The 24,774-nt window shown below is 43.9% G+C and overlaps 1 protein-coding gene across 27 annotated transcripts in view; it reads left to right on the top strand.

Moving 5' to 3' along the window:
• Nucleotides 1-24,774, top strand: part of PRKAG2 (protein kinase AMP-activated non-catalytic subunit gamma 2) — a 403,066-nt gene that overhangs the window by 366,115 nt on the left and 12,177 nt on the right. For 25 of the 27 annotated variants that reach the window (XR_010599092.1, XR_010599093.1, XR_010599094.1 and 22 more), the window contains 6 exons: nucleotides 2,536-2,581; nucleotides 9,049-9,103; nucleotides 11,082-11,208; nucleotides 19,889-20,054; nucleotides 20,467-20,504; nucleotides 22,178-22,324. Coding sequence is in view for 21 of the 27 variants with exons in the window: in XM_065586741.1 (XP_065442813.1) it covers nucleotides 2,536-2,581; nucleotides 9,049-9,103; nucleotides 11,082-11,208; nucleotides 19,889-20,054; nucleotides 20,467-20,504; nucleotides 22,178-22,324 (579 nt within the window). In the remaining 6 variants the exon portion in view is untranslated. Of the gene's footprint in view, nucleotides 1-2,535; nucleotides 2,582-9,048; nucleotides 9,104-11,081; nucleotides 11,209-19,888; nucleotides 20,055-20,466; nucleotides 20,505-22,177; nucleotides 22,849-24,774 lie in introns of all 27 variants that reach the window. The other 2 variants (XR_010599090.1, XR_010599091.1) reach the window with 1 other exon arrangement.

Genomic DNA, 24,774 nt, shown 5'->3' with positions numbered 1-24,774 from the left:
GGAAACTGTCAGTGAATTGCAGAAGGCCACTAACAACCTTGGGGAGGTCATATAATGATGTCTGGAGCCAGAGCTGCAGGAGGCTGCCATTTGAGCAACAAGAAATTGGGCAGTGTGACAGAGGCTGGGGAGGGCAAAAATGTGATCTTCAGTAGGTTTTAATAATGAGAACAAAGCACCAGCTGTAGTTGAAAAATCATAACATTAGCTTCATGCTTTCTCTTGTACAAGGGGAAATGAAGTCTTGTTACACTAATAAAATAATACCAACAGGATCTTATAAGGTAGATAAGGCAAAATGCCACATTTATTACAAATAGAGAGAGAAATCAGGATATGCAATTCAATATTATTTCATTACTATTCCTTATTCACTCACACACTCATTCATACAAGTGTTGCAGAGTCGTTATAGTTACCAGCTTAGAGGTTGCTCGTGGCAGAGTACTGGCCAGGTAGCCTACACTTGAAGGTGAGCCGAGTCCTTGTCAGATGCGCATCCGATGCTCCTGGAGGGTGGTTGCAAAACCAGACTCAAAATTTTCAGTTTTTAGAGTCTGTTCTTATAGGATTTTGTCCTTATCCAAGTCTATGGGAATTGCTTCATCCTGCTGATGTTTGTTTGAGGTGATTATCAATCAGCAGGTGGCACATCCCTGATGTCTGAATGTCTGAGTGTTATCTTGTTCTTCAAAAAGAAGAACAGGAGTACTTGTGGCACCTTAGAGACTAACAAATTTATTAGAGCATAAGCTTTCGTGGACTACAGCCCACTTCTTCGGATGCATCTTGTTCTTCGGGTCTTCAGCCCTCCATGGGGGGCGGGAGGGACACTTGGGTGGATTCCGGCCTGCCCTCCGGGGGTTATCTCTAGTCTGCGTATTCTTCGGCCAATCGAGACTGAAGTTGTAATTCTTAGGCTGGCACTTCCCTGACCATTCATTCTTTATCTAAATCAATTTATCCTTTATCTAAATCAAGCATCCATTCACATACATCCTCTATTTTAACATACATTTATCACTTTACTATTTCTTAACTTCCAGTAACTCTCAGGATGTTGCAAATCTACTTAAACTTTAACATACATAGCAAACAAGTTATAAGCTGTGTTCTGTTTGGAAGAACAATTACAGTTGTTTTTGAGAACAGACTTTCTGTCTTAGGATGTGTTAACACAATTAGCAGTTTGGCCTTGCATGTTTCTCACAGAGAGGGAGGGACACAAAAATGGAAAAAGCGAGAGGCCTAAGCTGTGGGGAATTCAATTGAATTTAATCTAACCCCTTGTCTCTCTTGGCCTCAGACTTGTGATACACATACACGTTATGGTTCTAATACAGAAATTCTCTGGTCCAACAGTCTTACAGAATAAAAATTCAGCCATGAATTAGGGGTAAAAATTCAGCCAGTTATTCCTTTAGGGGTATAACAAGACTACCTGCTCTGCCTTTTGGACCACCACCACACGCAGTCTGGACGCTTTCTAAGATTATAAGCACCAGTGTTATTTATTAGGTCCCCTCCAACAGTTCATCAGTACAGCCTTGTGCAGCAATATATAAGTGCATATAAACTTGCCCCTTAGCCCACTTTCTGTAGAGGGAGAGGGAAAGATCCAGTATCCCCAGGCTCCTGTTAGCTTCCCCCTTGCACTTCCTTGCTATCTTTTAACTTTCCCCAGTTCATGGGTTCATTGTTATCATTAGCTTGTCAGCTCCTGCCTAATTAAGTCATTGAGCACCCATCTCCCAATTAAGACGACTCCAGGGGCAATAGTTCGTTAGCTCAGTAGAGTGCTGGGTCAGTATTGTCACAAAAAGGAAAAGGCATTTACCTCAGTTTTCAGAGGGGTTGCCGTGTTAGTCAGTATCAGCAAAAACGAGGAATCCTTGTGGCACATTAGAGACTAACAAATTTATTTGGGTATAAGCTTTCGTGGGCTGAAACCCACTTCATCCACTGCATGGAGTGAAAAATACAGTAGGCAGGTATATATATTACAGCACGTGGAAAGATGGGAGTTGTCTTACCAAGTGTGGGGGGGGAGTGGGGGGGGGGCGGGGGTCAGTGCTAACGAGGCCAATTCAATCAAGGTGGAAATGGGCTATTTCCAACGGTTGTCATTCGCACTTTTATCCTTCATTACTGGGTCTTTTCAATGACTTAATACAGATAAACACTGTTCATCAATCTTCCTTTAAAAGTGACCTGCAAGGAGTTTTTTTAAAACTGGGGGGCTTGTGCACTTTTTTCTAAGATACAATATGCTATAATCACTTGGTATATGTCTTTAAACCTAGTGCTGGGAAGTGTTGCTCTTGGTTACTGTGTGTTAGTGCCAGTAAGTTCTGCTCTTCACTGGGCCAGTATATTTCAAAAATTATGACCAACTTTGACTTTATGCAGTAGTGAATCTGCAGTAAAAAGTAAGGAAATAATTCAGATCTGAAAGTTATTGTTAAAACCTAACTTTCTTTTGCTTGGGATTGGACAATGTTTTAAGCATTATAGACTTTCATGTTTTTATTGTAGGTTCAGATCTATGAATTGGAGGAGCACAAGATTGAAACATGGAGGGGTGAGAACATTTCTATTAAGATCAATTGATGCCTGTTAAGGAAACTTAAAATTATCTCTGAAAATCGTTTTGGTTATTCATATACTTAAGCTGTCCCTTACTAAGATACTTGAATGAAAACAAGAAATATTTAGAGTTAGTCTGTTTGCTCACACTGCTTATTTTTGCACTTGAAATAATAATCTTGTCTGTAGTGGTGGTGATAATAAACTCTAGTGAAACAAAGGTCCTGTTTTCAGACTGACTTACAGAAGTTGTTTTTGTTTTAAAACACAAGTATCTTTTATAGGATGAGTAAATCTTAAACTAACTTGTTTGGATCTTGGTGGGTTTATATACTGTACCTTCTCCGAATAACACCTTCACAATCAATATTACAGTATCCTGCTTTGAAAGCTCTTAGGCTTGGTCTACACTACCCCCCTAATTCGAACTAAGGTACGCAACTTCAGCTACGTGAATAACGTAGCTGAAGTCGAAGTACCTTAGTTCGAACTTACCTTGGTCCACACTCGGCAGGCAGGCTCCCCCGTCGACTCTGCGGTACTCCTCTCGCCGAGCTGGAGTACCGCAGTCGACGGCGAGCACTTCCGGGTTCGACTTATCGCGTCCAGACTAGACGCGATAAGTCGAACCCAGAAGTTCGATTTCCAGCCGTCGAACTAGCGGGTAAGTGTAGCCAAGGCCTTAGTGTTCACTTGACGGTCACATCATGAGCTATAACTAATCGTTGTGTGAGAGCTTGAGAAGGACTTTGTTTAACTTCATGTCACTTAATGAACTGTTCCTAAATATAAACGCTCTCCAACTGCCTACGGTTTTTAAAATCTCTCCTACTGTTTTAAACACAGTTTGTGGAATGTAGCCGTTGGTTGGTTGGTTTTTCCAGATTTATGTTAACAAATTGTGGTAGCAATTTCCAATATATTTTATAGTCATGAGCTAGTTACCTTTTAAAAATGACAACTTAGAAAAGAGAATTGTAAGCTAACATTTAATGATGTTGTATAGAGATGATTGTCATACAACATTTTATCGTCACTTCATGCTGATTTAAAGGAGTTAAGCAAAACATTGAAAATCAAAAAGTTGATTAACTTTAAAATTGTCAACTTAGTCTTCTAAAAGTCACCAGCTAAAAGTTCTTAATGTTTGTTTCATATAAATCTAAATATAAAATCCACTCTTGATGCATGTGCACTCAAGATTAGCATGTTGGGGCCAGCTGACCCTGAGTTCCTCCTTACCACCCACCCAAGGCTGTGAGGAAGAGTGACACTGCTCATAGTTTCTCTTGCAAGCTTAAAAAAAATTGTGTAAATAGTTATCTTCTTAGTATAGGCCTTGGTATTTAGGATAGATGGGTTTTAATGGGCTTCTGTTCTGGGAAGCAGGGCTTTTTATTCCTGGTACCAAACTACAGCCCTTATGGTTGAGCAAAAATATCTGTGGTGTAAATATTGTCCATCTTGTGAGGTGGCTATGTCCCTCAATGATAGACATACAAGATGCCTGTTATGCCTGAGTGGGGGCATATTACTGATACATGGACTGTTTGTTATCATTTTCTAAACACACTAAAAAGGCAATAGAGACTCACCTAAAACTTTTATCTGCTGGACAAATCAATGAGACCTGCCTCTGATCCAGGTAAACAAAATTTACCCAGATCTGAGCAGTCTTCCACCAGAAGTACCCGATAAGTGTGGACATTATGGCCAGCTCTAGAACTCCTCTTCTGAAACATTCTTCTTCTGCTATTATTACCAAGTCCTCTTCAGAGACTGATTTGGTAGGATACAGCACCACTCTTCTAAAGAGCATATATACAGGTGTTAGGAACCTGGCAAAAAGAAAAGGCATAAATCACCTCAGCCTTCCTGGTACAAAGCTGAAGCTGGGATCCTCTGTCACCTAAAAAGACTCCATACACCAGTACCAGATAAGGAGCACCCTCAAAGCAGTCTCCAATATACACTGCACGGCACTGCCTTTGGGACGCCCAGTACTGACATCAAGGCTTTTACTGTTCCTGTACCAGCGACTTCCTAACTTTCAGAATTGTTGCTCACGGTACCAACAGTCTTGAGACAGAGATTCACTGTATTTGGGGGGGGGGGGAGCAAGGGGAGAAGGGGGAATCTACTTTTGTCTGCCCTCCCTGAGTCACAGTTGTTACCTTTGGTTGTGGACATTCCCTTATCTGTACACACGACATTTCCTCAGTACCGAGTAGGTCTTCTGGATCATCTAAAGATTTTCCTATATCAGGACCTGGGATGCCTGCCAAATCAGCTCCACTATTGGAAGAAAAGTGTTCTTTCTTATCCACTTCAAACCACACTGGGGAGGGTTCATTCACATGCTCCAAGATCTCTTTTATCTGACCCTCCTACATCCAATAAGAAGTCCAAGGCTCAAAATTTACCCTAGTATATATAAGGGATATAAGAAGGGAACCTGGTACCTTCCCTGTGGCCCTCAACTCGTTTAGCTTATAGCTGTCATTTATGGCCATTGTGGGCACTAGGGGGCTTCCATCACACCAGAAAACCTTCCTCTGCCCTCTCCAGGCCCTATCTCCCTCCCTGAAGGTCCAACAGCGTTAGCAATCCCAGATGTCACTTGCTGATCCTCAACTATTACAAGTTTTCTAATGAAAAAATCATCAGTAAGCTGAACTTGCCCCTGCTGCCATTTCATTGTCATCCCCTGACAAAGCTATGGTCCCATCTGCTCCATCACCCCAACAACTACAAGGCTTTTCAAGACCTTCTTTTGTCAGATGGCAGAGCTGTTAGGCATTACAGCTGAGTAAGTGCAAGAGAAATTCCATAAACAGTTACACATCCTGTGCACCTGAATGCCTGACAGACTGTCTATGCCACTCAGTGAAGGACTCTTATAACCTGCACGGTGCTTATAGCAGACTCCTGCATCTGTTTCACTGAAATCTAAAAAAGGTAGAGAGAAGGTACCGGGACTATCCTCAGACACTGTGGCAAGATTGATGGTAACATCTATGACAATGAGGTGGAGGCATTTTGAATACAATCCTCACAGATTCTCAAAGAAATACAGACTGCTATAGGAAACCTCCTTTTTAAGGGTTATGATCTGTTTAGCAGAAAGTGGATGATGCGTTGTGCTCATCAAAGGACTCCCAGGCTACACTTGGGTTCTTGGGTCTATACACCCCACAACCCTGAAGAAAAGAAGCTTAGCAGCCCTATTCGAGGCAGGTTCCTTCTGCCCCCCTTTTAGCCTCTATACTAAAGACTGTAAGAACCACTGAGAAAGAAACAAAGAATACACAGATTACCTGCATTCTTCCTTAGGGGCAGCAGTGTTTGTTTGATGGTTAGCGGAGAGCTTCCCAAAATTACATACCTTTTCCCTATCTCATTTGGACACAGTTTATTTTCTTTTTTGGGAAGCTTGGACCAATATTGCCTCATACTCTTGGATCCTGGAAATTGTAGAAGTTGGATATTAGGTTGCATTTTAGATGTTTCTAGTCCTCCATCCACAGTTCCCATCCCTTTTCAGTGATCCCTCTCAGAAGAGAATTACATCAGGAGTAGGGTTACCATATTTTGTGCCTCCTAATGGAGGACACTCCTGGGGGCCCCAGCCCCGCCCCCGCCCCAACTCCGCCCCCTCCCAAAGTCTCCGCCCCCTCCCCTGCTTCCCGCGAACATTTAATTCGCGGGAAGCCTGAAGCAGGTAAGGGGGGGTGTGGGGGGGGGAGGAGGCGCGGCCCCGGCCGACCACTCCCGGCTACCAGCCCCGCGGGCCCGGCCCAGCTCCCAGCCCCGCGGGCCCGGCCCGGCTCCCCGACCCCGGCCCGGCTCCCAGCCCCGCGGGCCCGGCCCGGCTCCCCGACCCCGGCCCGGCTCCCCGGCCCCGCGGGACCGGCCCGGCACTGCGACCCTGGCCCGGCACCGCGCGCCCGGCCCGGCTCCCGGCCCGGCACCATGCCCCCGGCCCCGCGACCCCAGCCCCACACAAAGAGGCCCCGGCCGAGCCTCCCGATTTTCCCGGACATGCCCGGCTTTTGGGGATTTCCCCCCGGACGGGGATTTGAGCCCCCAAAAGCCGGACATGTCCGGGAAAATCCGGACGTATGGTAACCCTAATCAGAAGATGTCCTACTTTGGGAGCAATAGAAGTGCCTCTTCAATAAAGGGGGGAAAGTTTTTATTCCTGTTCCTTTATCCTTGAACTGAAAAATAGGATGCTGCCCAGTTCTGAACTCAAGGAAACTCAGATTAATTCACGGAGGCAAGTTCAAAATGGCTACCCATTCCTAGAGTCTGTACCTTCAAGATATTGCCATGCTTTGATCCACTTAGCCCACACAAGCTCCTGAGATTCCTACTGGGGAGTTCACATTTCCAGTTCAGAGTCTTTCCATTTGGGTTATCAACAGCCCCAAAGGTTTTCACAGAAAGTTTGGATAAAATGGCAGCGTACTTAAGGAGACATAAAAGTTTGTTCCTGCCTGAATGACTGGCTTGTTTGGGGGAGCTCATATCAACAGGTAAGATGTCATTCATCACATCCTACAACTCTTTGCCACCTTGTAACTCAAGATCAATAAGGAAAAGTCATCTTTGATGCTGACCCAGAAAATACAACTTATTGTGACACTGCTAAACTCCATGACAGGTAGGGTATACTTACCTCAGGCCAGATTGTCTAAGGTTGATAGTTCATGTGGCTTCATGCACATTGGTCATACCACGTACCAGACTTTACTTAAGCCACTTTTTCATACAATGAAAGTAAATGTGTGTCCTGAGCAAGCATCTTATCAATGTGTCAGTTCATATTCCTTAAGCCCTAATATTTCCAGTTGATGGAAGAATCCCAATCATGTATGCAGAAGTATTCCATTTTCTCCACCTCTGTCCTCAAAAACAGTAGTGACAAACTCCTTCATCCTTAGCTGGGGAGCACATCTAGACAATATGAATCTCTGGGTTTGTGATCCTCAAAGGAGTCTTTTCTTCACAGAAATATATTAAAACTTGCAGCAATGTGTTTAGCTTGTGTAGTGTTTCTCTCTCTGATCCAAGGCAGAGTGTTGTAGCGAGTGAGAGACAAAACCACACCTAGCATTGTATATGAGCAGGCAAGGAGGAGCACAATCATCTTTCTTGTCAGGAATTAGTCTGCTTGTGGAATTGGTGCATCCATCATCAGATCACTCTGATAGTTGTTCACCTTCCAGGACTACAGAACACACTAGCCAGATCACATGAGCAGGCAGTTTTCAGAAAACCATGAGTAAGACTCTTTATAATTCAGTCTTTCACAGGTGGGGTTACCCACACATGAATTTACCACAAGCACGAAGAGGAGATGTGCCACCTATTGCTCTGAGGGGCCTGAACCTGGGACCACACTCAGACACAATCCTCATTTTGTGGATCCCAGGTCTGATGTATGTGTATCCTCTGATACTGAGGGTTTTAAAGAAACTAAAACAAGAGTCTGCAGTAATGATCCTGATAGCATCAGCTTGGCCAGGCAATTCTGATACCTCATAAGATTTTCAATTCTGTCTCCTTTTAACATTGCCAATTAGTCCAGATGTAGTCCGTCCCTCTCTTCCCTCTCCCCTCCCCCCCCCAACTGGCATCTAGACCCAGCCTCTCTACGTCTCAGAGCCTGGATACTGGCTGTCTGATTATCCTGGAAAGAGGCTTGTTCTCGAGTCCACAATTTCTCCCCAAAGTGGCTTCAGACTTCCTCTTATGCTATCAATGTTCGTCCCTAAACTACATTCCAACAGAGGTAAGCAAGACTCAACTCTTTAGGTGTATGGAGGGCGCTCTCATTTTATCTGTATAGAACGGTCATCCAGAGTCTTACCTACATTTTTTTGTTGCCTTTGCAGAGAGAAAGGTGAGCCAGGTCAATTCATCTTAAAGGCAATCTAAATTGATCTCAGATGGTATTACGATTTGTTACCAGTTAGCTAGTTTAGATTTACTGGGTGATGTCAGGTCTACTGGCCAAAAGATCTGATCTCAATTGCATAGGGCATGTGTGCACCAAGAGTGGAATATATATATATAGACAGCACATCTAAGAACCACAGTTACTGTAAGCCTTCATCCAATGGATGAATCTTCTCTTCATGATGTTTTGTATTGCTATAATGACACCTAGTGGTGATACTCTTCTTTTCATTACTTTAATTCTCGTTTAAATAATTCCTATAGACCCCTTTGCTGATTGTCCCTTTAACTTCAGTGTAGAGGGCTCACTGTCAAAAGTACCCCTGCACATTTATTTAACTTTAAAAAAAATTCTAGATGTTTGTCTGATTGTGAGCCTTTGTAACTTCTTATCCATTTAATTTTATAGTGGGGAGTCGTTATACACATTATAGTAATTGTCCACTTCCTTGTAGCTAAAACATTGACTTTTAAAAATATTTCGTTTTTTTAATACAGAGCTTTATTTACAAGAAACTTTTAAGCCTTTAGTGAACATCTCCCCGGATGCAAGGTAAGTTTCTGTTGCTTGCTTTTAAATTGTGCTGATCATGGAATCAGTACTAGGGATTTCTTTATCTACGTTAAAGAGAAACAGGATTTTAATTTGTGAACTAGAGTAAGATAACGAAGAATGGAAAGACTCTTTGCATGTTTTTATTTAAGTGACTCAAAGAAAGAACGCTCAAAAATCAGCGTTGAGTCTAGTAGGATATCTTGTAGCATGGCAGCAATTCGTGAGTTTGCCACAAACCCCTTGTTTAATTCCCTTCAGTGCACTTGTCAGGAAGTGGATGGGGCCAGTGACATGACTGCTTTTTAACTTGTATACCTATCAGAGTGGAGAAAACAAATACTGTAGGGAAGATGATTCTTGCATACATCACTCCACGAATCCTAATTACCAAGGAAAATCATTTGTCTATAGGTGTTACTCTGATAAATACATGCTACTGATGCAAGAAGTGTTAATCAATGTACTAACTTTTTGGAGCTATGTCCTAAACATTTGTTCCAACAGTCTGGGAAATGTCAGTACTTCAAGGGTTAACCTTACATTAAAAATGAGTAATGGCTTGTCTCAAATGATTACAATTGATAATCAGTTATTTGCCTTGCAGTCAAACTAACATTTTCCAGTTCCTACTGTGCTTCCAGCTTTCAAGAAGTGTAAGGCTATGTCTACACTACCGCAGTAAGTCGACCTAAGTTACGCTACTCCAGCTATGTGAATAACGTAGCTGGAGTTGATGTAGCTTAGGTCGACTTACTGCAGTGTCTACATCGCACTGGGTTGACGGAAGACACTCTCCAGTAAACTTCCCTTGCGCTTCTTGTTCGGGGCGGAGTGAGTCCGGGGGTCGACTGGAGAGCGATCTGCGGTCGATTTGGCTAGACCCGCTAAATTGATCCCCGATGCACTGATCGCCGGAGCGTTGATCCAGCTGTAGTATAGACCTAGCCTAAGATGGTTCAACTATAACAGGGTTCAAAAAAAGAGCTAGATAAGTTCATGAGGATAGGTCCATCAACGGCTATTAGCCAGGATGGGCAGGGATGGTGTCCCAAGCCTCTGTTTGCCAGAAGCTGGGAATGGGTGACAGAATGGATCACTTGATGATTACCTGTTCTGTTAATTCCCTCTGGGGCACTTGGAATTGGCCACTGTCAGCAGACAGGATACTGGGCTGAATGGACCTTTGGTCTGACCCATTATGGCCTTCTTATGTTCAGGGGATTGTTAATGTCATACACGCTCTCCTCTCTTGGTCACTATTTCAAATTCAATCAGAGTTACTGCCCTCTAACATTTTTCCCACCGCCCAATCATCTCTCAGTGGCATATGTTTAATCAGATGGTGATCTTGGCTCCATTTCTTGTGGACAAGTGTATACATCCTGAAAGGCAATTGACAAATAATAATTTATAATACAAAATTGGCATTGCTGGATGTCTCCACGAACCAACGTTTGAAAGAGTGTACAGTGAAAGTGAACACTCTTCCCCCGATGTGATCCTTTCACCTGAGGATTGAGGTACATCCAGTGCAAAAGAGTTGGAATCCTGTACACTGTCACTCTCTGTGTGTTTCTCTTTGAATAGAGGGCATTTGTTTTGAGTGCTATTAATTGGCTTTATTTTTGAAGTGACTATTGTCCTAATGAAAAACCTAAATTGTGGAGAAATGTTGCTTCTACTAACCTCTCTGTTATAATGGTTCACTGTCCCTCAATATTTACTGATACTGAAGGTTTATTAAAATGTTGATGTATATCTGTGTGCATGTGGTTTGTCTTCAACAATAGTAAAAGTAAACTTGCTGATATTTTTTGCTATGCATAAATTCTGCAATTTCTCTAGGATTTTATGTGAAAATTAGGGTAGATAATCATTGGTCTTGTGTATTCTTTGTGATGCTCTTATGATGTCCGAGTACGTTTTGGAATTTTACGGTCAGAATTCACTAACAGATTTAATGATTTTTCCTCAGCCTTTTTGATGCTGTATATTCATTGATCAAAAACAAAATCCACAGATTGCCAGTTATTGATCCTGTCAGTGGGAATGCACTTTATATACTTACCCATAAAAGAATCCTCAAGTTCCTCCAGCTTTTTGTAAGTAGTTTAAAATTTACTTTGACTAACTGATTTTAAATAGACACCTATTACTGTTAATAATGTAAACCCTTCATTGGAATCTTTTCTTGATTAAACACTTTAATTTGAACATTTTTTGCTTGTAAGTGGCTTTGCATCTTTTCTTGACGGTAGAAAAGATATGATGGAAGGAAAGATGAAAAATGTTGTTGTTGTCTTCTTCCCCTCTCCCTTCCCCCTACCCCCCAATTTAGAAAAAGTTGGTAGCTGACACAGACTGTCCTACATTCTGTTGTTTTGCTGTCTTCTTTCCAGTAACAGTACTGCAAAAAATGTCCGGTTCTGCTCAAATTCCAGAGAGCCTGGAATTTCCTTAGGTTATTCTTGCAGCTTCTATCATGGTGGTGAGAATGAAGCGAGAGAGGATTACTGTAGTTCATACTGTGTTCACAGAAGCCCTTATGGAATTTTAGAAGATTAGATAACCTAAGAACTAGGGGCCACCAAATGAAATTAATAGGCAGCAGGTTTAAAACAAATAAAAGGAAGTATTTCTTCACACAACCTGTGGAACTCCTTGCCAGAGGATGTTGTGAAGGCCAAGACTATAACAGGGCTCAAAAAAGAACTAGATAAATTCATGGAGGATTCATCAATGGCTATTAGCCAGGATAGGCAGGGATGGTGTCCCTAGCCTCTGTTTGCCAGAAACTGGGAATGGGCGACAGGATGGATCATTTGATGGCATTGGCCACTGTTGGAAGACAGGATACTGGGCTAGATGGACCTTAGTCTGACCCAGTATGGTTGTTCTTATGTTCTTAATGTTCTGAGCAGCCAGAGTAAGTGGTGTTTTGGATGGGAAAGCAGGTTTTGAACTAAGTACACAGTCCAGAATGATTACGCTTTGTCTTTTTGTTGTTGTTGTTTTTTGCTTTCAGTGGACTGAAAAGGGGAAAGATGCAGCTTAGGGTCAAATGCATATTATGTGTTGTCATTACATAAGCTTAGATAAATATACAGCTTCAGAATGTAAAAAGTTCACTTTCTAATCTTAATTCTGCACCTCTTTGATAGAATTGTTTTAGATCTGAACCTGTTTTTCAGCTTAACTCAGACATACTATTAGATTGGTATGAAACTCTATGATAATGATTTGAACTCTCTAGATAAAGCATTGAATGCTGACTTCTTCATGTAAAGCTCAATTATACAAGGGCACTTTAGCCATAAGACATCTATATGAGGAAAGAAACAGTTACTAACCTTTCTGTAACTGTTCTTCGAGTTGTGTTGCACATGTCCATTCCAATGTAGGTGTGTGCACACCCCAAATACAGTTGCCAGAAATTTTTTCCCTAGTGGTATCTGTCAGGTTAGCTCTGGTGCCTGCTGGTGCCATGCGCACAGTGCCAATATAAAGGGCCTGCTGACCCTGTTCCCCCTCAGTTCTTTCTTTATCAGCTGATTCAGACAAGAGGGGAAGGGCGGCAGGTCTTGGAATGGACATATGCAATGCATCTCAAAGAACACGAGTTACAGAAAGGTTAGTAACAGTTTTTTCTTCTTTCAGTGCTTGTACGTGTCCATTCCAATATAGGCGACTCCCAAGCAGTTGTATAGGAGGTGGGCTCAGAGTTCATGAACTCAGCCAAACCTAGCACTGTTTCTGGCCTGCTGGGTGATGGCACAGGACAGCAGTTCTCAAACTGTGGGTCGGGACCCCAAAGTGGGTCATGACCTTGTTTTAATGAGTTCACCAGGGCTGGCTTAGACTTGCTGGGGACAAAGACAAAGCCTGAGCTCCACTCTCTGGGGCTGAAGCCTGAAGGCTTTAGCCTTGGGCAGTAGGGCTGAGATTACAGGCCCCCTGCCTGGGGGTGAAGCCCTTGGGCTTCAGCTTTGTCCCCCACCCTGGGGCAATGGGGCTTTGTGCCCCCCCCCCCCCTCGGGGCAGCACAAGTCGGGCAGGCTTAGGCTTCAGTCCCCCCTCCTGGGGTCGTGTAATAATTTTTTTTTCCAGAAGGGGGTCATGGCACAATGAAGTTTAAGAACTCCTGCCATAGTGAGTCAAGAATGTGTCATGAATGACCAGATTGTCACCCTGGAGATGTCCAGAATAGGGACTTGTGCTAGGAAAGCAGCCAAGGAGGCCTGCGATCTTATGGAATGAGCGGTCAGCTTGGCTGGAAGCAGAACGCCCCCCTGCTCATAACTTGTGCGAATACACAATGTGATCCAGGACAAGATTCTCTGAGCGGAGATAGGGAGACTTTTCATCCTCTCTGCTACCACTATGAATAGTTGAGCAGATTTACGGAACAGCTTGGTCCTTTGTATATAGAACAGGGCCCATCTAACATCTAGAGACTGTAGACGTTGCTCCTGTTCAAATGTGGTTTCAGGAAGAACACTGGTGGAAAGATTGGTTAACTGCAGTGAAACTGCGAAAACGCTTTCAGGAGGAAAGCTGGGTGCAGCTGCAGCTGCACCTTATCCTTAAAGAAAATCAAATACAGGGGCTGTGACATGAGGGCACACATATACAAAACCCATCTGACCGAGGTGATGGCGACTAAAAAGGCCACTTTCCAGGAGAGGTGAACTAACAAGCACATTGCCAGTGGCTCAAACAGGGAACCCATAAGTCTTGATAAGATGAGGTTTAGGTCCCAGGAAGGAATGGGATCTCGAACCTGGGGGTACAACCTCTCTGTAAGGAAACTGTGACGTTGTGCAGTCTATATGGTTTTATAAAAACTTGATAATAAGTCAATATAATGTAACTGAGATAGTTTTAGAGAAAATACGGTAATAAGTGAATGTAAGTAACTGGGATATGCCTCATGCAAAAGGTCTCTTGTAAGGTAACATTACAAAGCTTATAATCTACTGAGTGTGATCATCTGATTTGTATAAATGTACCACTCTTGTATCTAAAACTAGAAATATAAAATGTAACTCTGAGGGCCTATTGTAATTGTGTAAAGTGTGGACCATTAATGATGGTTTGGAATCTTGATGACTCCCATTGTCTGCAGATGGCTGTATTTACCTGTGAGTCTTCCTGTATATGTGTGTGCTGGCAAGTGAGTAATGAAGTCTTGCAGTGACATGTGATCATGTCACCTGAACTGGAATCCATCTTTAACCTGGTGCTTTTCCAGTGAGGGGGGGTGGAATCCCAGAGAGACAAAGAGTTCCCGCCTTATGCAAAAGATATATAAAGGGGGGGAAGAGAACAGAGAAGGAGAGAAGCCATCATGAAGAATCCCCTAGCTACCACCTGAGCTGCAACAAGAGCTGTACCAGGGGAAAGAATTGTGCCCAGGCCTGGAAGGTGTCCAGTCTGAGAAAAACTTACTGAAACATCTCTGAGGGTGAGATTATCTGTATTTAGTTTGATTAGGCATAGATTTGCGCATTTTATTTTATTTTGCTTGGTGACTTACTTTGTTCTGTCTGTTACTACTTTGAACCACTTAAATCCTACTGTCTGTATTTAATAAAATCACTTTTTATTTAGTAATTTACTCCGAGTATGTATTAATACCTGGGGGAGCAAACAACTGTGCATATCTCTCTATCAGTGTTATAGAGGGCGAACAATTTATGAGTTTACTCTGCATAAAGCTTATGCAAGGTAAAACGGATTTATCTGGGTTTAGACCCCATTGGGAGTTGGGCATCTGAGTGCTCAAGACAAGCGCGCTACTGCGAGCTGTTTTCAGGTAAACTTGCAGCTTTGGGACAAGTGATTCAGACCCTGGGTCTGTGGTGGAGCCAAACAGGAGTGTCTGGCTCAGCAAGACAGGGTGCTGGAGTCCTGAGCTGGCAGGGAAAACAGAAGCAGGGGTAGTCTTTGCACATCTGGTGGCAGCTCCCAAGGGGGTTTCTGTGATCCAACCCGTCACAGAAACACATAACTATCTCATGAGAGACGGTAGACCAGTTGTCAATTGGGGGGATGGAAGGCCAAAATCACTGCGAGGTGGACCTTGACCATAGAAATATCCAAACCTCCTTGTTTCAAATGTAATAAGTACTCAAAATAAGCTGCAAAGAGGAACGCAAGGGCAGAACTCCATGCTGGGAAGACCAGATGAAGAATAGCTTCCAATTTGCAACATAAGTCATCCTGGTGGAGGGCTTCCTACTGCCTAGTAGGACCTTATGGACCTTCTCCAGGCATGCCTGCTCCTCCGGATTCAGCTGCGGCACTTCCAGGCCATCAAATGGAAGGAGCTGAGGTTCGGATGGAGCAGCCGACCGTGGTCTTGGGAGATCAGATACGGATACAAAGGAAGCAGGAGTGGGTCCTTTATTGAGAGGCCTGACAAGGTGGCAAACCAGTGTTGTCTGAGCCATGCAGGTGCTATGAGAATGGCCAGGTCCCAGTCCTGTTTGGCCTTCATCAGACCCTTGTGCACTAGCAGAATAGGAGGAAAGGTATAGGTGATCTGTCCACAGTAGCAAGAAAGTGTCTGAGAGAACCCAGGCTGTGGCCTTGCAGGGAGCAGAACTGGTGGCATTTCCTTTTGATTCGGGTAGTGAACAGGTCTATCTGGGGAGTCCCCCACGGTTGGAAAATGACCCTTGTGACATCCGGCTGGAGGGATCATTCGTAGTGAGAGGAGAAAGCCCTGCTGAGGCGATCCACCAGCTGGTTCTGCACTTCCATGAGGTGAGAAGCCTCAAGATGGATTGAATGCACTATGCAGAACTCCCACAGATGAATTGCTTCCTGACACAGAGGGGAAGAGCACGCTGCACCTTGTCTGTTGATGTAGAACATGGCTGTCATGTTGTCTGTGACAACCAAAATTACCTTGTTCGCAATGTGAGGCAGGAACACCTAGCAGGCTAGGTGGATCACCCTAAGCTCTCTGATGTTGATATGGAGAGAGAGTTCTTTTGGGGACCAGAGGCCTTGAGTCCTGAGGGACCTCAGGTGGGTTCTCTTGCCCAGCAACAACATGTCTGAGACCAACAACATCGAAAGTTGGGACTGAGAAAAGGGTACACCCGCACAGACCACATGAGGGTCCAGCCACCACTCCAGGGAGACGAGGACTCGAGAAGGTACGGTGAGAATAGAGTCTAGATGGTGATGGACAGGCAAGTACACCATGGCCAGCCATACTTAGAGGTCTGAGACGCAGCCTTGCGTGTTGCATGATGCTATGTGGCCCAGCTCTGCGCTGGTTGTAACCAGGTGGGCCTTGAGGGATCTTTATCAGGGTTGTGATCTCCCCAAACCAATCTCCCAGAAGCAAGGCTCTGGCCTGAATGGAGTTGAGAACTGTCCAGATGAACTCTATCCTCTGTAGTGGGATGAGGATGGACTTTTGTGTGTTTATTAGCAGGCCTAGGGCCTGGAAGGATGATTGGATGAGGTAGATGTTGGATTCCACCTGAGCCCTGGACTGACCTTTGACAAGTCAGTTGTCTAGATACGGGAAGACATGTACACCCCCTTTCCTCAGGAAGGCAGCTACCACTGCCATGCATTTGGTGAAGACACGTGGTGGAGCAGCTGACAGGTCGAATGGAAGCACTGCGAACTGGTAATGTACCTGGTTTACGATTAATTTGAGAATCCTTCTGTGGCCTCGGAAAATCGATATGTGAAAGTATGTATCTTTTAAATTGAGGGTGGCATACCAATCCCCTGGATCCAGAGAGGAATGATGGAAGCAAGGGAGACCATCCAGAACTTGAAGTTCTTGAGGTAGTGGTTGAGACAGTGCAGGTCTAGAATAGGTCTGAGACTATCCTTGGCTTTTGGAATCAGGAAATAACAGGAGTAGAACCCCTTTCCTTTTAAGTTTTATGGAATCTCTTCTACAGCTCCCACCCAAAGGAGGGACTGGACTTCTTGTACCAATAGTTGCTCATGAGATGGGTCCCTGAAGAGGGGCAGAGAGGGAGGGTGGGAAGGTGAGGTAGACACAAGCTGGAGGGTGTATCTCACTTCTACCATGCTCAGCACCCAGCAGTACGAAGTAGTGCGGGCCCAGGCTCTGAAGAAATGGGATGGGGCAGTCCAAAACGGGAGGGCGGGGTAACTGGATCTGATATCGTGGGAACTGGATGTTCCATCAGAAGGAGTGCTTCAAGCTCCCCAAGCATCAAAAGGAGTGCTTCAAGCTCCCCAAGTGCCTGGTGGTGTCTTTCATTGGACCCAAGGTGAAAGCTGGCGGAGGTCTATGCCTAACCCCCCTGTTCTTTCTCCTCTGTGTGTCCTGCTGGGCTGGCAGGGCGAAGTACCAGCCAGCCTGTTGGGACCTATAATGTTTCCTAGAAGCTGCTGGGGTATGCAACCCCGGGGACTTCAAGGTTGCCCTGGTATCCTTAAGCCCATGAAGTTTAGCGTCACTTTGCTCCAAGAAGAGTGAGGACCCTTCAAAGGGGTAATCCTGGAAGGTTTGCTGAACCTCCTGAGTAAATCCAGATGACTGTAACCATGAGCTCCTGTGCACGGTTACAGCTAAGGCCATGGATCTGGCTGCAGAGTCAGCCACGTCCACGGCTGCCTGTAAGGAGGCCCTTTATACTGTTTTTCCTTCTTCGACCAGCGAGGAGAACTCCTTTCTGGCTTCTTGAGGGAGCAGGTCTTTAAACTTTTGCATGGCATACCACATATTAAAGCCGTAGCAGCCCAGTAGTGCCTCCTGGTTTGCTATGTGAAGTTGCAGCTCTCCTGTAGTATAGACCTTTCTGCCAAATAAGTGTAGCTTTTTGGGATCTTTCGCTTTAGGCATTGCTCCCAACTGGCCTTAGTGATCTCTTCATTAGCGTCTGAAACTACCAGGGATCCTGGAGGGGGGCACGAGTATAAGAACTCATAACCCTTGGTTGGCATGAAATACTTCCACTCTGTACACTCTGCCATGGGAGGAAGGGACACAGGGGTCTGCCATAGCACCTTGACTGGGTCCATGAAAGCCTCAGTGAGTGGCAGAGTCACCCTCGATGGGCCCGCAGCTGTCATGATATCCAGTTTTGAGGCCACCCACTTTGAGCCTTGTGGTCAGCCTGGGGAGGAAACACACCAACTGTCACCATAGCCTCATCTGGGGAGGAGGAAAAGGAAGCCAGCACTGGCTGGGGGGCCTCCACCTCTCCTTGTGTTTTGCCCGGGACCTGTGGCACCTCCTCTTGAAGTTAAGTACCGAAGTCCAGATTGGGAGTCTCTTGGCGAGGTACCAGTGGTCCTCTGTTCTCAGAGGCCACCAAGTAGGAGCGCCTTTAGAAAGAGCCCTGGGCCGGAGGGGAACCCCCATGGATTCCAGAAGGGCCATTGCACGCACTCGGTGTCACCCCTGCATTTGGGGCAATAGTGGAGTAGGAGTGCCTCAGGGAGTAGCATGGGTGACTGCGAGGGCGAGATGAGTATGATCCCACTTCCGACGACGAGTCCTGGTGAGGCAACAAGGGCGATGCAGACCCTGTTGGTGCTGGAGATGGTGGTGGGCGGTGGTGAAGCCTCTGATGAAGCCGTCAAGGAGCCAGGTGGTGGCTGGAGGAAGATGGTTCCCTTCCACTCAATGGCACTGGCAACACCGATTCCAGCATTGCCAGAGATGGAGGCACTGGCCACAAAAGGAGGTCCCTGGCTGCTGCGAACATTTCAAGAATTGATGGCACCATAAACATACTGGAGCCACGTTGCCTGCCTGAGGTCGGTGCCTCTAAATTCAGTGGAACCTGCATAGGTACCAGAGTTGCTGGTGCCGAGGTGGAAGAATGTCCCAGCACGGATCTCAATTTATCCCAGTCCCCATGTCTGACTGACTTCTGTGCTGGGGATCGACCTCTCTCTGGCTGCTTCTTGTTTTTCTTCTTAGGCACCAGGAATGCTCTGCACCGACACGGAGGTACTTGGCACCGAGTCGGAGCAACTCAGTTCTAAGCAGGTCTCAGAACTGCCTCCATGAGAAAGCCCTTCAGTCTCACTTCCCGGTCCTTTTTTGTGCAAGATTTGAAGTCCTTATAGATCTGGCAGCGGTCCTTCTCTGAGCCTCTTCCAAGCACTTGAGACAGCTCAAGTGCGGGTTGCTCAAGGGCATTGACTTGCCACAGGAAGCACTGGGCTTGAAGCCCGGTGACCAAGGCATGCCACAGCACCTGGAGATGGACAGACTTCACTAACTGATCAGGGAAGGGTCCAACACTAATGTAACCGAAAAAAAACTGACTAGCTACAAAAGAAACTGATTTACTATTTACACTAGAAAATAGCAAAAACCATTGTGACGTTTGCTGAAGCAACCAGAGCAGTTCCATCAACTGTCATGGGTGGTAACAAAGAACTGAGGGGGCATAGCATCATCAAGGCCCTTTCTACTGGCACTATGAGTGCATGGCACGAGGGGGCACCAGAGCTGACCTGCCAGATACCATTAGGGGGAAAAATTCCAGCAGCTGTTTTCGGGGCATGCACACACCTACATTGGAATGGACATGTGCAAGCACTTGAAGAAGAAAACTGCATTGTAAACCCACAGATTCATAGATTTCTAGGCCAGAAGGGACCCTTCTGATCATCTAGTCTGAGCTCCTGTATAACACCGAATGTACCCAAAATCATTCCTAGAGTATATCTTTTAGAAAAACACCTAATCTTGATTTTAAAATTGTCAGTGATGGAGAATCCACCATGATTTGTGCATGAATGTATTTTTAACTCTCCTAGGTGTCAGAAATGCCAAAGCCTGCCTTTATGAAGAAGAACCTGGATGAACTTGGGATAGGAACTTATCACAACATTGCCTTTATACATCCAGACACTCCTATTATTAAAGCCTTGAACATATTTGTAGACAGAAGGATATCTGCATTACCAGTTGTAGATGAGTCAGGTATGTATTAAGCTGTACAAGAATATAGTAAGGGGGAGTGATAGCATGTTTAGTTTTAATTTGCTATTTTGTACAATTATGTGTGCTGAAACCAGCCCTAAATCTGTCTTTATACCATCCAGCCACTTGCTCATCAAACAACAAGGGTGAGGAGGGGATAGAATATAATTTGAGATACAAGAAATAAGCAAATGAAAAATCCAAGTTAGCAGGCCTAAAAGATCTTATTATATCACCCCCCTGTTCAGTTAGCCAGATGTTCACTGTAACATGTCAAAAGTTTTTTTCATTCTTGATTTGAATTTTTTCCTTGTAATTATAAGGTAATTAATGAAACTAGGATGCAAGGAAATTAACTTTTTTCTTTTGTTTTTAAAACAGTTTACTAACTTCTTTTTTTTATTATTTTTAGGAAAAGTTGTAGATATTTATTCCAAATTTGATGTAATAGTAAGTATCTTTTAAATTTTGTAAAATGTTTTAAAGTGTGTCTTTTGAAATTGTAGTCCTTCAGTTGTTTGCTTCAGCTATTACTTATTCCTTAACTTTTAATTTGATGAACTGGCTAAAACACCACTTTCATTCACTTTGCACAATATTTATTGTGGCTTATTAGTGTTTCATATACATGTGCATCTGGTGGTCTACATTACTCATGGCACCACAAAAGAGGATGTATAGGTTTCATCCCTCCCCTGAGTTCAGACATCCTCTGCTTGACTACTGCTGCACCAGAGCCTGACTCTCTCAGAGAGTTTGAGTGAGGATTTCCTCTCCAGGTTGCTGGGAGTTTCATATGACTGGATTTTTACGCCTGGGGGAATTCTGCCACTGCGCACATGGAGAATTCATGTTCCCCTGCAGATTTATTTACTTCCCCACAGAAAATGATGGGGAAGCAAAGGGAAGATGTGCAGGGAAGTGGGAGCTGAGGACTCTCATGGGCATAGTTTGGGGGCATATTACACCCCCAAACAGAGGTGAGGTGTGCAGGGGCACTGCCATCCCATTTCTGCGAGTGCAAAGCTGCCCAGCTGAAGAAGGGTGCCATTCGGCTGGCTGCTGCTGACCCTGCAGCTGGATGCCGCTTCCTGGGTCCTAGTCCTGGTTGTGCACCCCTTCTGTGTGTTGGGAGCTATCCTGTTTTCTGTACAACAGTGAGTGCCTGCGGTGGGGCGGGATGGGGTGGCAGGAACAGAATGGGGTGGGATAGGGCTGGGAGAGGAGGATGTGGGAGTGAGGGGAGGGAGAGGGGGCAGGGAACAGTAGGGAGCGGGAGTAAACAAATGTGCAGTTTGTAATGCCCATGAGTAATAGCCAAACCAGTGGATACCTCGTTATGAAAGGGAAAAACAGTTAAGTTCCTTACCTGTAACTTTTCTCATAAGAGAGGGCATCCAGTGGTCTGGGCAAAACTCTGAATATGAAAGTAGTCCTGATCCAGACTGTAGATGTTATCTATAATACTTTTAACCCTCGCACTTCAGTAGTGATACTGGTGATGTGTTTTATCTAGTTCACGTAGTTCCAGCTTTGGAAGTTACCTTTTGGTGTCAGATTGCAGTGCCAGAACAGTCTAGCAGTGGGAGTCTGAGCTCAAGCAGGGAAGAAGATGGTGGGTATGGGGATGAAGCCTAAGATGCCCCCATTGTAGCACACTAAGCAGGTCTAACTCATGAGTAATGCTCATAGCAGTGGATATGCTCCTTCATGAGAAGAACGAACTACAAGTAAGGTAGGCCAAGTTTCTCTTTATTGCTGATGTCTCTTAAATCTCTAGAATTTCAGTTGACCTTCAAATTTTCTACTCCTTGTACAAAAGTAGATGGAGCAGCATTGAACCTCCTACCCAAAGATCATTCAGCAAAGGGAGTTCTTCATTGGCCTGGTGAACAGTTGTGTATTAATTGTTGTCAAGTCTCTTTGGGGTGTTTAACAGAAGTGCTTACTTGGCTGTGTTTATAAGCTGAAGGACTTTGATATACTTTACTTAATATATGAAGCGGAATAGCCATCAATTTACACCAAAAATGTAACTTGATATTTGCAATGATAGTTTGATGACAAATACCTCCTTGTCTCTTGTGAAGACTAATAATGATTCCTCTTAATTTATTTTTCAGAACCTGGCTGCTGAAAAAACCTATAATAATCTAGATATCACAGTAACGCAAGCTCTCCAGCACCGTTCTCAGTATTTTGAAGGTGTTGTGAAGTGCAGTAAGCTGGAAACACTGGAGACCATTGTTGATAGAATAGTGAAGGCTGAGGTGAGATTACTTTGTTCACTTCAGTATTTTAAAGCAATAAGACAACAAGGGTACCAAATAGTGCATAAGCATCCTTTCATCAAAGTCCAGTAAAATAACACAAAGCAACGTTGATGGTTCACTGCAGATGTTACTTCTTACATTAGCATGTGTAGATATCAAAGTGTTGATTTACTAGGTTTATCAATGGGGGCACTGGTAATTTTCAGGTGATTTTGGTTAAATCAGTATGGCTTCGTTGAGGACTTGGCAGATGATGGGGGAATTGCAAGATATTTTTTGTAGCTTGTATCTCCGCTTAGCCCCACTACTATGTTTTCTATTTGATATCAGTGGACAATGGAAGAATCTTTCTCAAATAATGTTATTCAAGAGAAATGCTGCTTTTGGAACATACTTGGCAACAAATGCACAGTCCTGCAAACTGCACTGTGGATGCCTAACGCTTTGCAGCTGACAAGCTATGTTTGAGAGTGCATGTCATATTTTTCAGAAGTAACTTCAGGATCAAAACCATGATTAGAGTGAGTGAGGGCCTGTGCAAAGATGGCATACTTTTTTGTGTAGCTGTAAGCTAATTATATTTGTATATATATTATATTATAATAATAATTAAAGCTGAATAATGTAGTCAATTAAAGGAGGGTAATATAATTAATGCCAATCAACATGGGTTTATGGAAAATAAATCCTTTCACACTAACTTGAAATTTTTTTTCATGAGATTCCCAGCTTGGCTGATAAAGATAATAGTGTTGACGTAATATGCTCAGATTTCTGTAAGGCATTTGATTTGGTACCACATGACATTTTGATTAAGAAACTAAATAATACAGAATTAATATAGTATACATTAAATTGATTTAAAAATTGGCTGATTAGTTTCAAAATGTAACTGTAAACAGGGAATCACCGACTAGGTGTTTTTAGTGGGGCCTTGTAGGGATTGGTTCTGGCCCCATGCTATCTAGCATTTTTATCAATGACCTGGAAGAAAACAAAATAATCTCTAATTAAGTTTACTGATGACACAGATTGGAGGAGTGGTAAATAATGAAGAGAACAGGTCACTGATCTGGATTGCTTGATAAGCTGGGCACAAGTAAGCAATATGCATTTTAACATGGCTAAATGTATACATCTATTAACAAAGCATATAGGCCAGACTTACAGGATGGGGGACTCTGTAAAACATTTGGGGGTCATGGTGAATAATCATCTGAACATGAGCTCCCCGTGCAATGTTGTGACCAGAAGAGCTTATGTGATACTGGGATGCATAAATGTGAATCTCAAGTAGGAGCAGAGGTCATTTTACCCCTGTATCCTGGCTCTGGTGTGACCACTGCTGGAATACTGTCTCCAGTTCTGGTGTCCATAGTTTGAGAAGGATGTTTGATAAACTGGGGGGGAGGGAGTTCAGAGTAGAGCCAGGGGAATGATTAAAGGGCTAGAAAACATTTCTTTATAGTGAAGAAATGCAACCTATTTATCTTAATAAAGAGAAGGTTAAGGGGTGACTTCATCACAGTGTATAAGTATCTACATGGGGAACAAATCTTTGATAATGGGCTCTTCAGTCTAGCAGAGAAAGGCATAACCTGATACAATGGCTAGAAGTCAAAATCAGACTGGAAATAAGGCACAAGTTTTTAACAGTGAGGGTAATTAACCATTGGGGCACTTTACTGGGGGTTGTGGTGGATTCTCCATCACTAGCAGTTTTTAAATCGAGATAGATCTTTTAGAAAAACATCTAGCTCTAGGAATTTTGAGGAAGTTCTATGACCTGTGTTATATATAGGAGGTCAGTGTAGATGATCACAGTGGGCCCTTCTGACCTTGGAATCTGTGAGTCTGAGATACAGTGTGTGGAAGGCACTGGGGTTATTAGGAACTAAAAGTTGTGGAGAAGCTGGCTGACCAGATGGCTAGTGATCATACTGTAATTGGGTCTTAACCAAAGTTTCAGTATAATCTGTTGGCAGATTAGGGTACTCCCAGAAATTAAGACTACTGGGAAATTGGTCACCCTTTGCTGACCGGATGGGGAAGAAATATGATAGAATATTATTGGCATCTTTTAAAACTTTTGTGGAATGTCCTTTCAGATTAATTCACTGTCCAGATCATATGACAAGTATAAGTGAAAGAGTTAACAGTGATTTTTAAATTATTTATAAACTGCAGAATAACCACTACATTGAGATGGATGGAGCAGTATACATCTTACAGCTATTTTAGTATGTCTCTAGACTCAGGAAGATTGTACCGCTTTTTTGTTTGTTTTAAAAGGTTATCTTTACAAAAAGAGAGGAGGACTACAAACTTAGCTTTCTAAATGAAACCTTTAAATGCTGTGGAAACCATCCTGGCAGATTTTTTTAATCTTGGATGTCTTTTAAGCATGGGGACGAAGTGGGTATTCACCCACGAAAGCTTATGCTCCA

The sequence above is a fragment of the Chrysemys picta genome, chromosome 2 (genome assembly GCF_011386835.1).
Source record: "Chrysemys picta bellii isolate R12L10 chromosome 2, ASM1138683v2, whole genome shotgun sequence".
NCBI lineage: Eukaryota > Metazoa > Chordata > Testudines > Emydidae > Chrysemys > Chrysemys picta.
The sequence above is the reverse complement of the archived record's forward strand: the minus strand, read 5'-3'. Positions and strand labels throughout refer to the sequence as shown.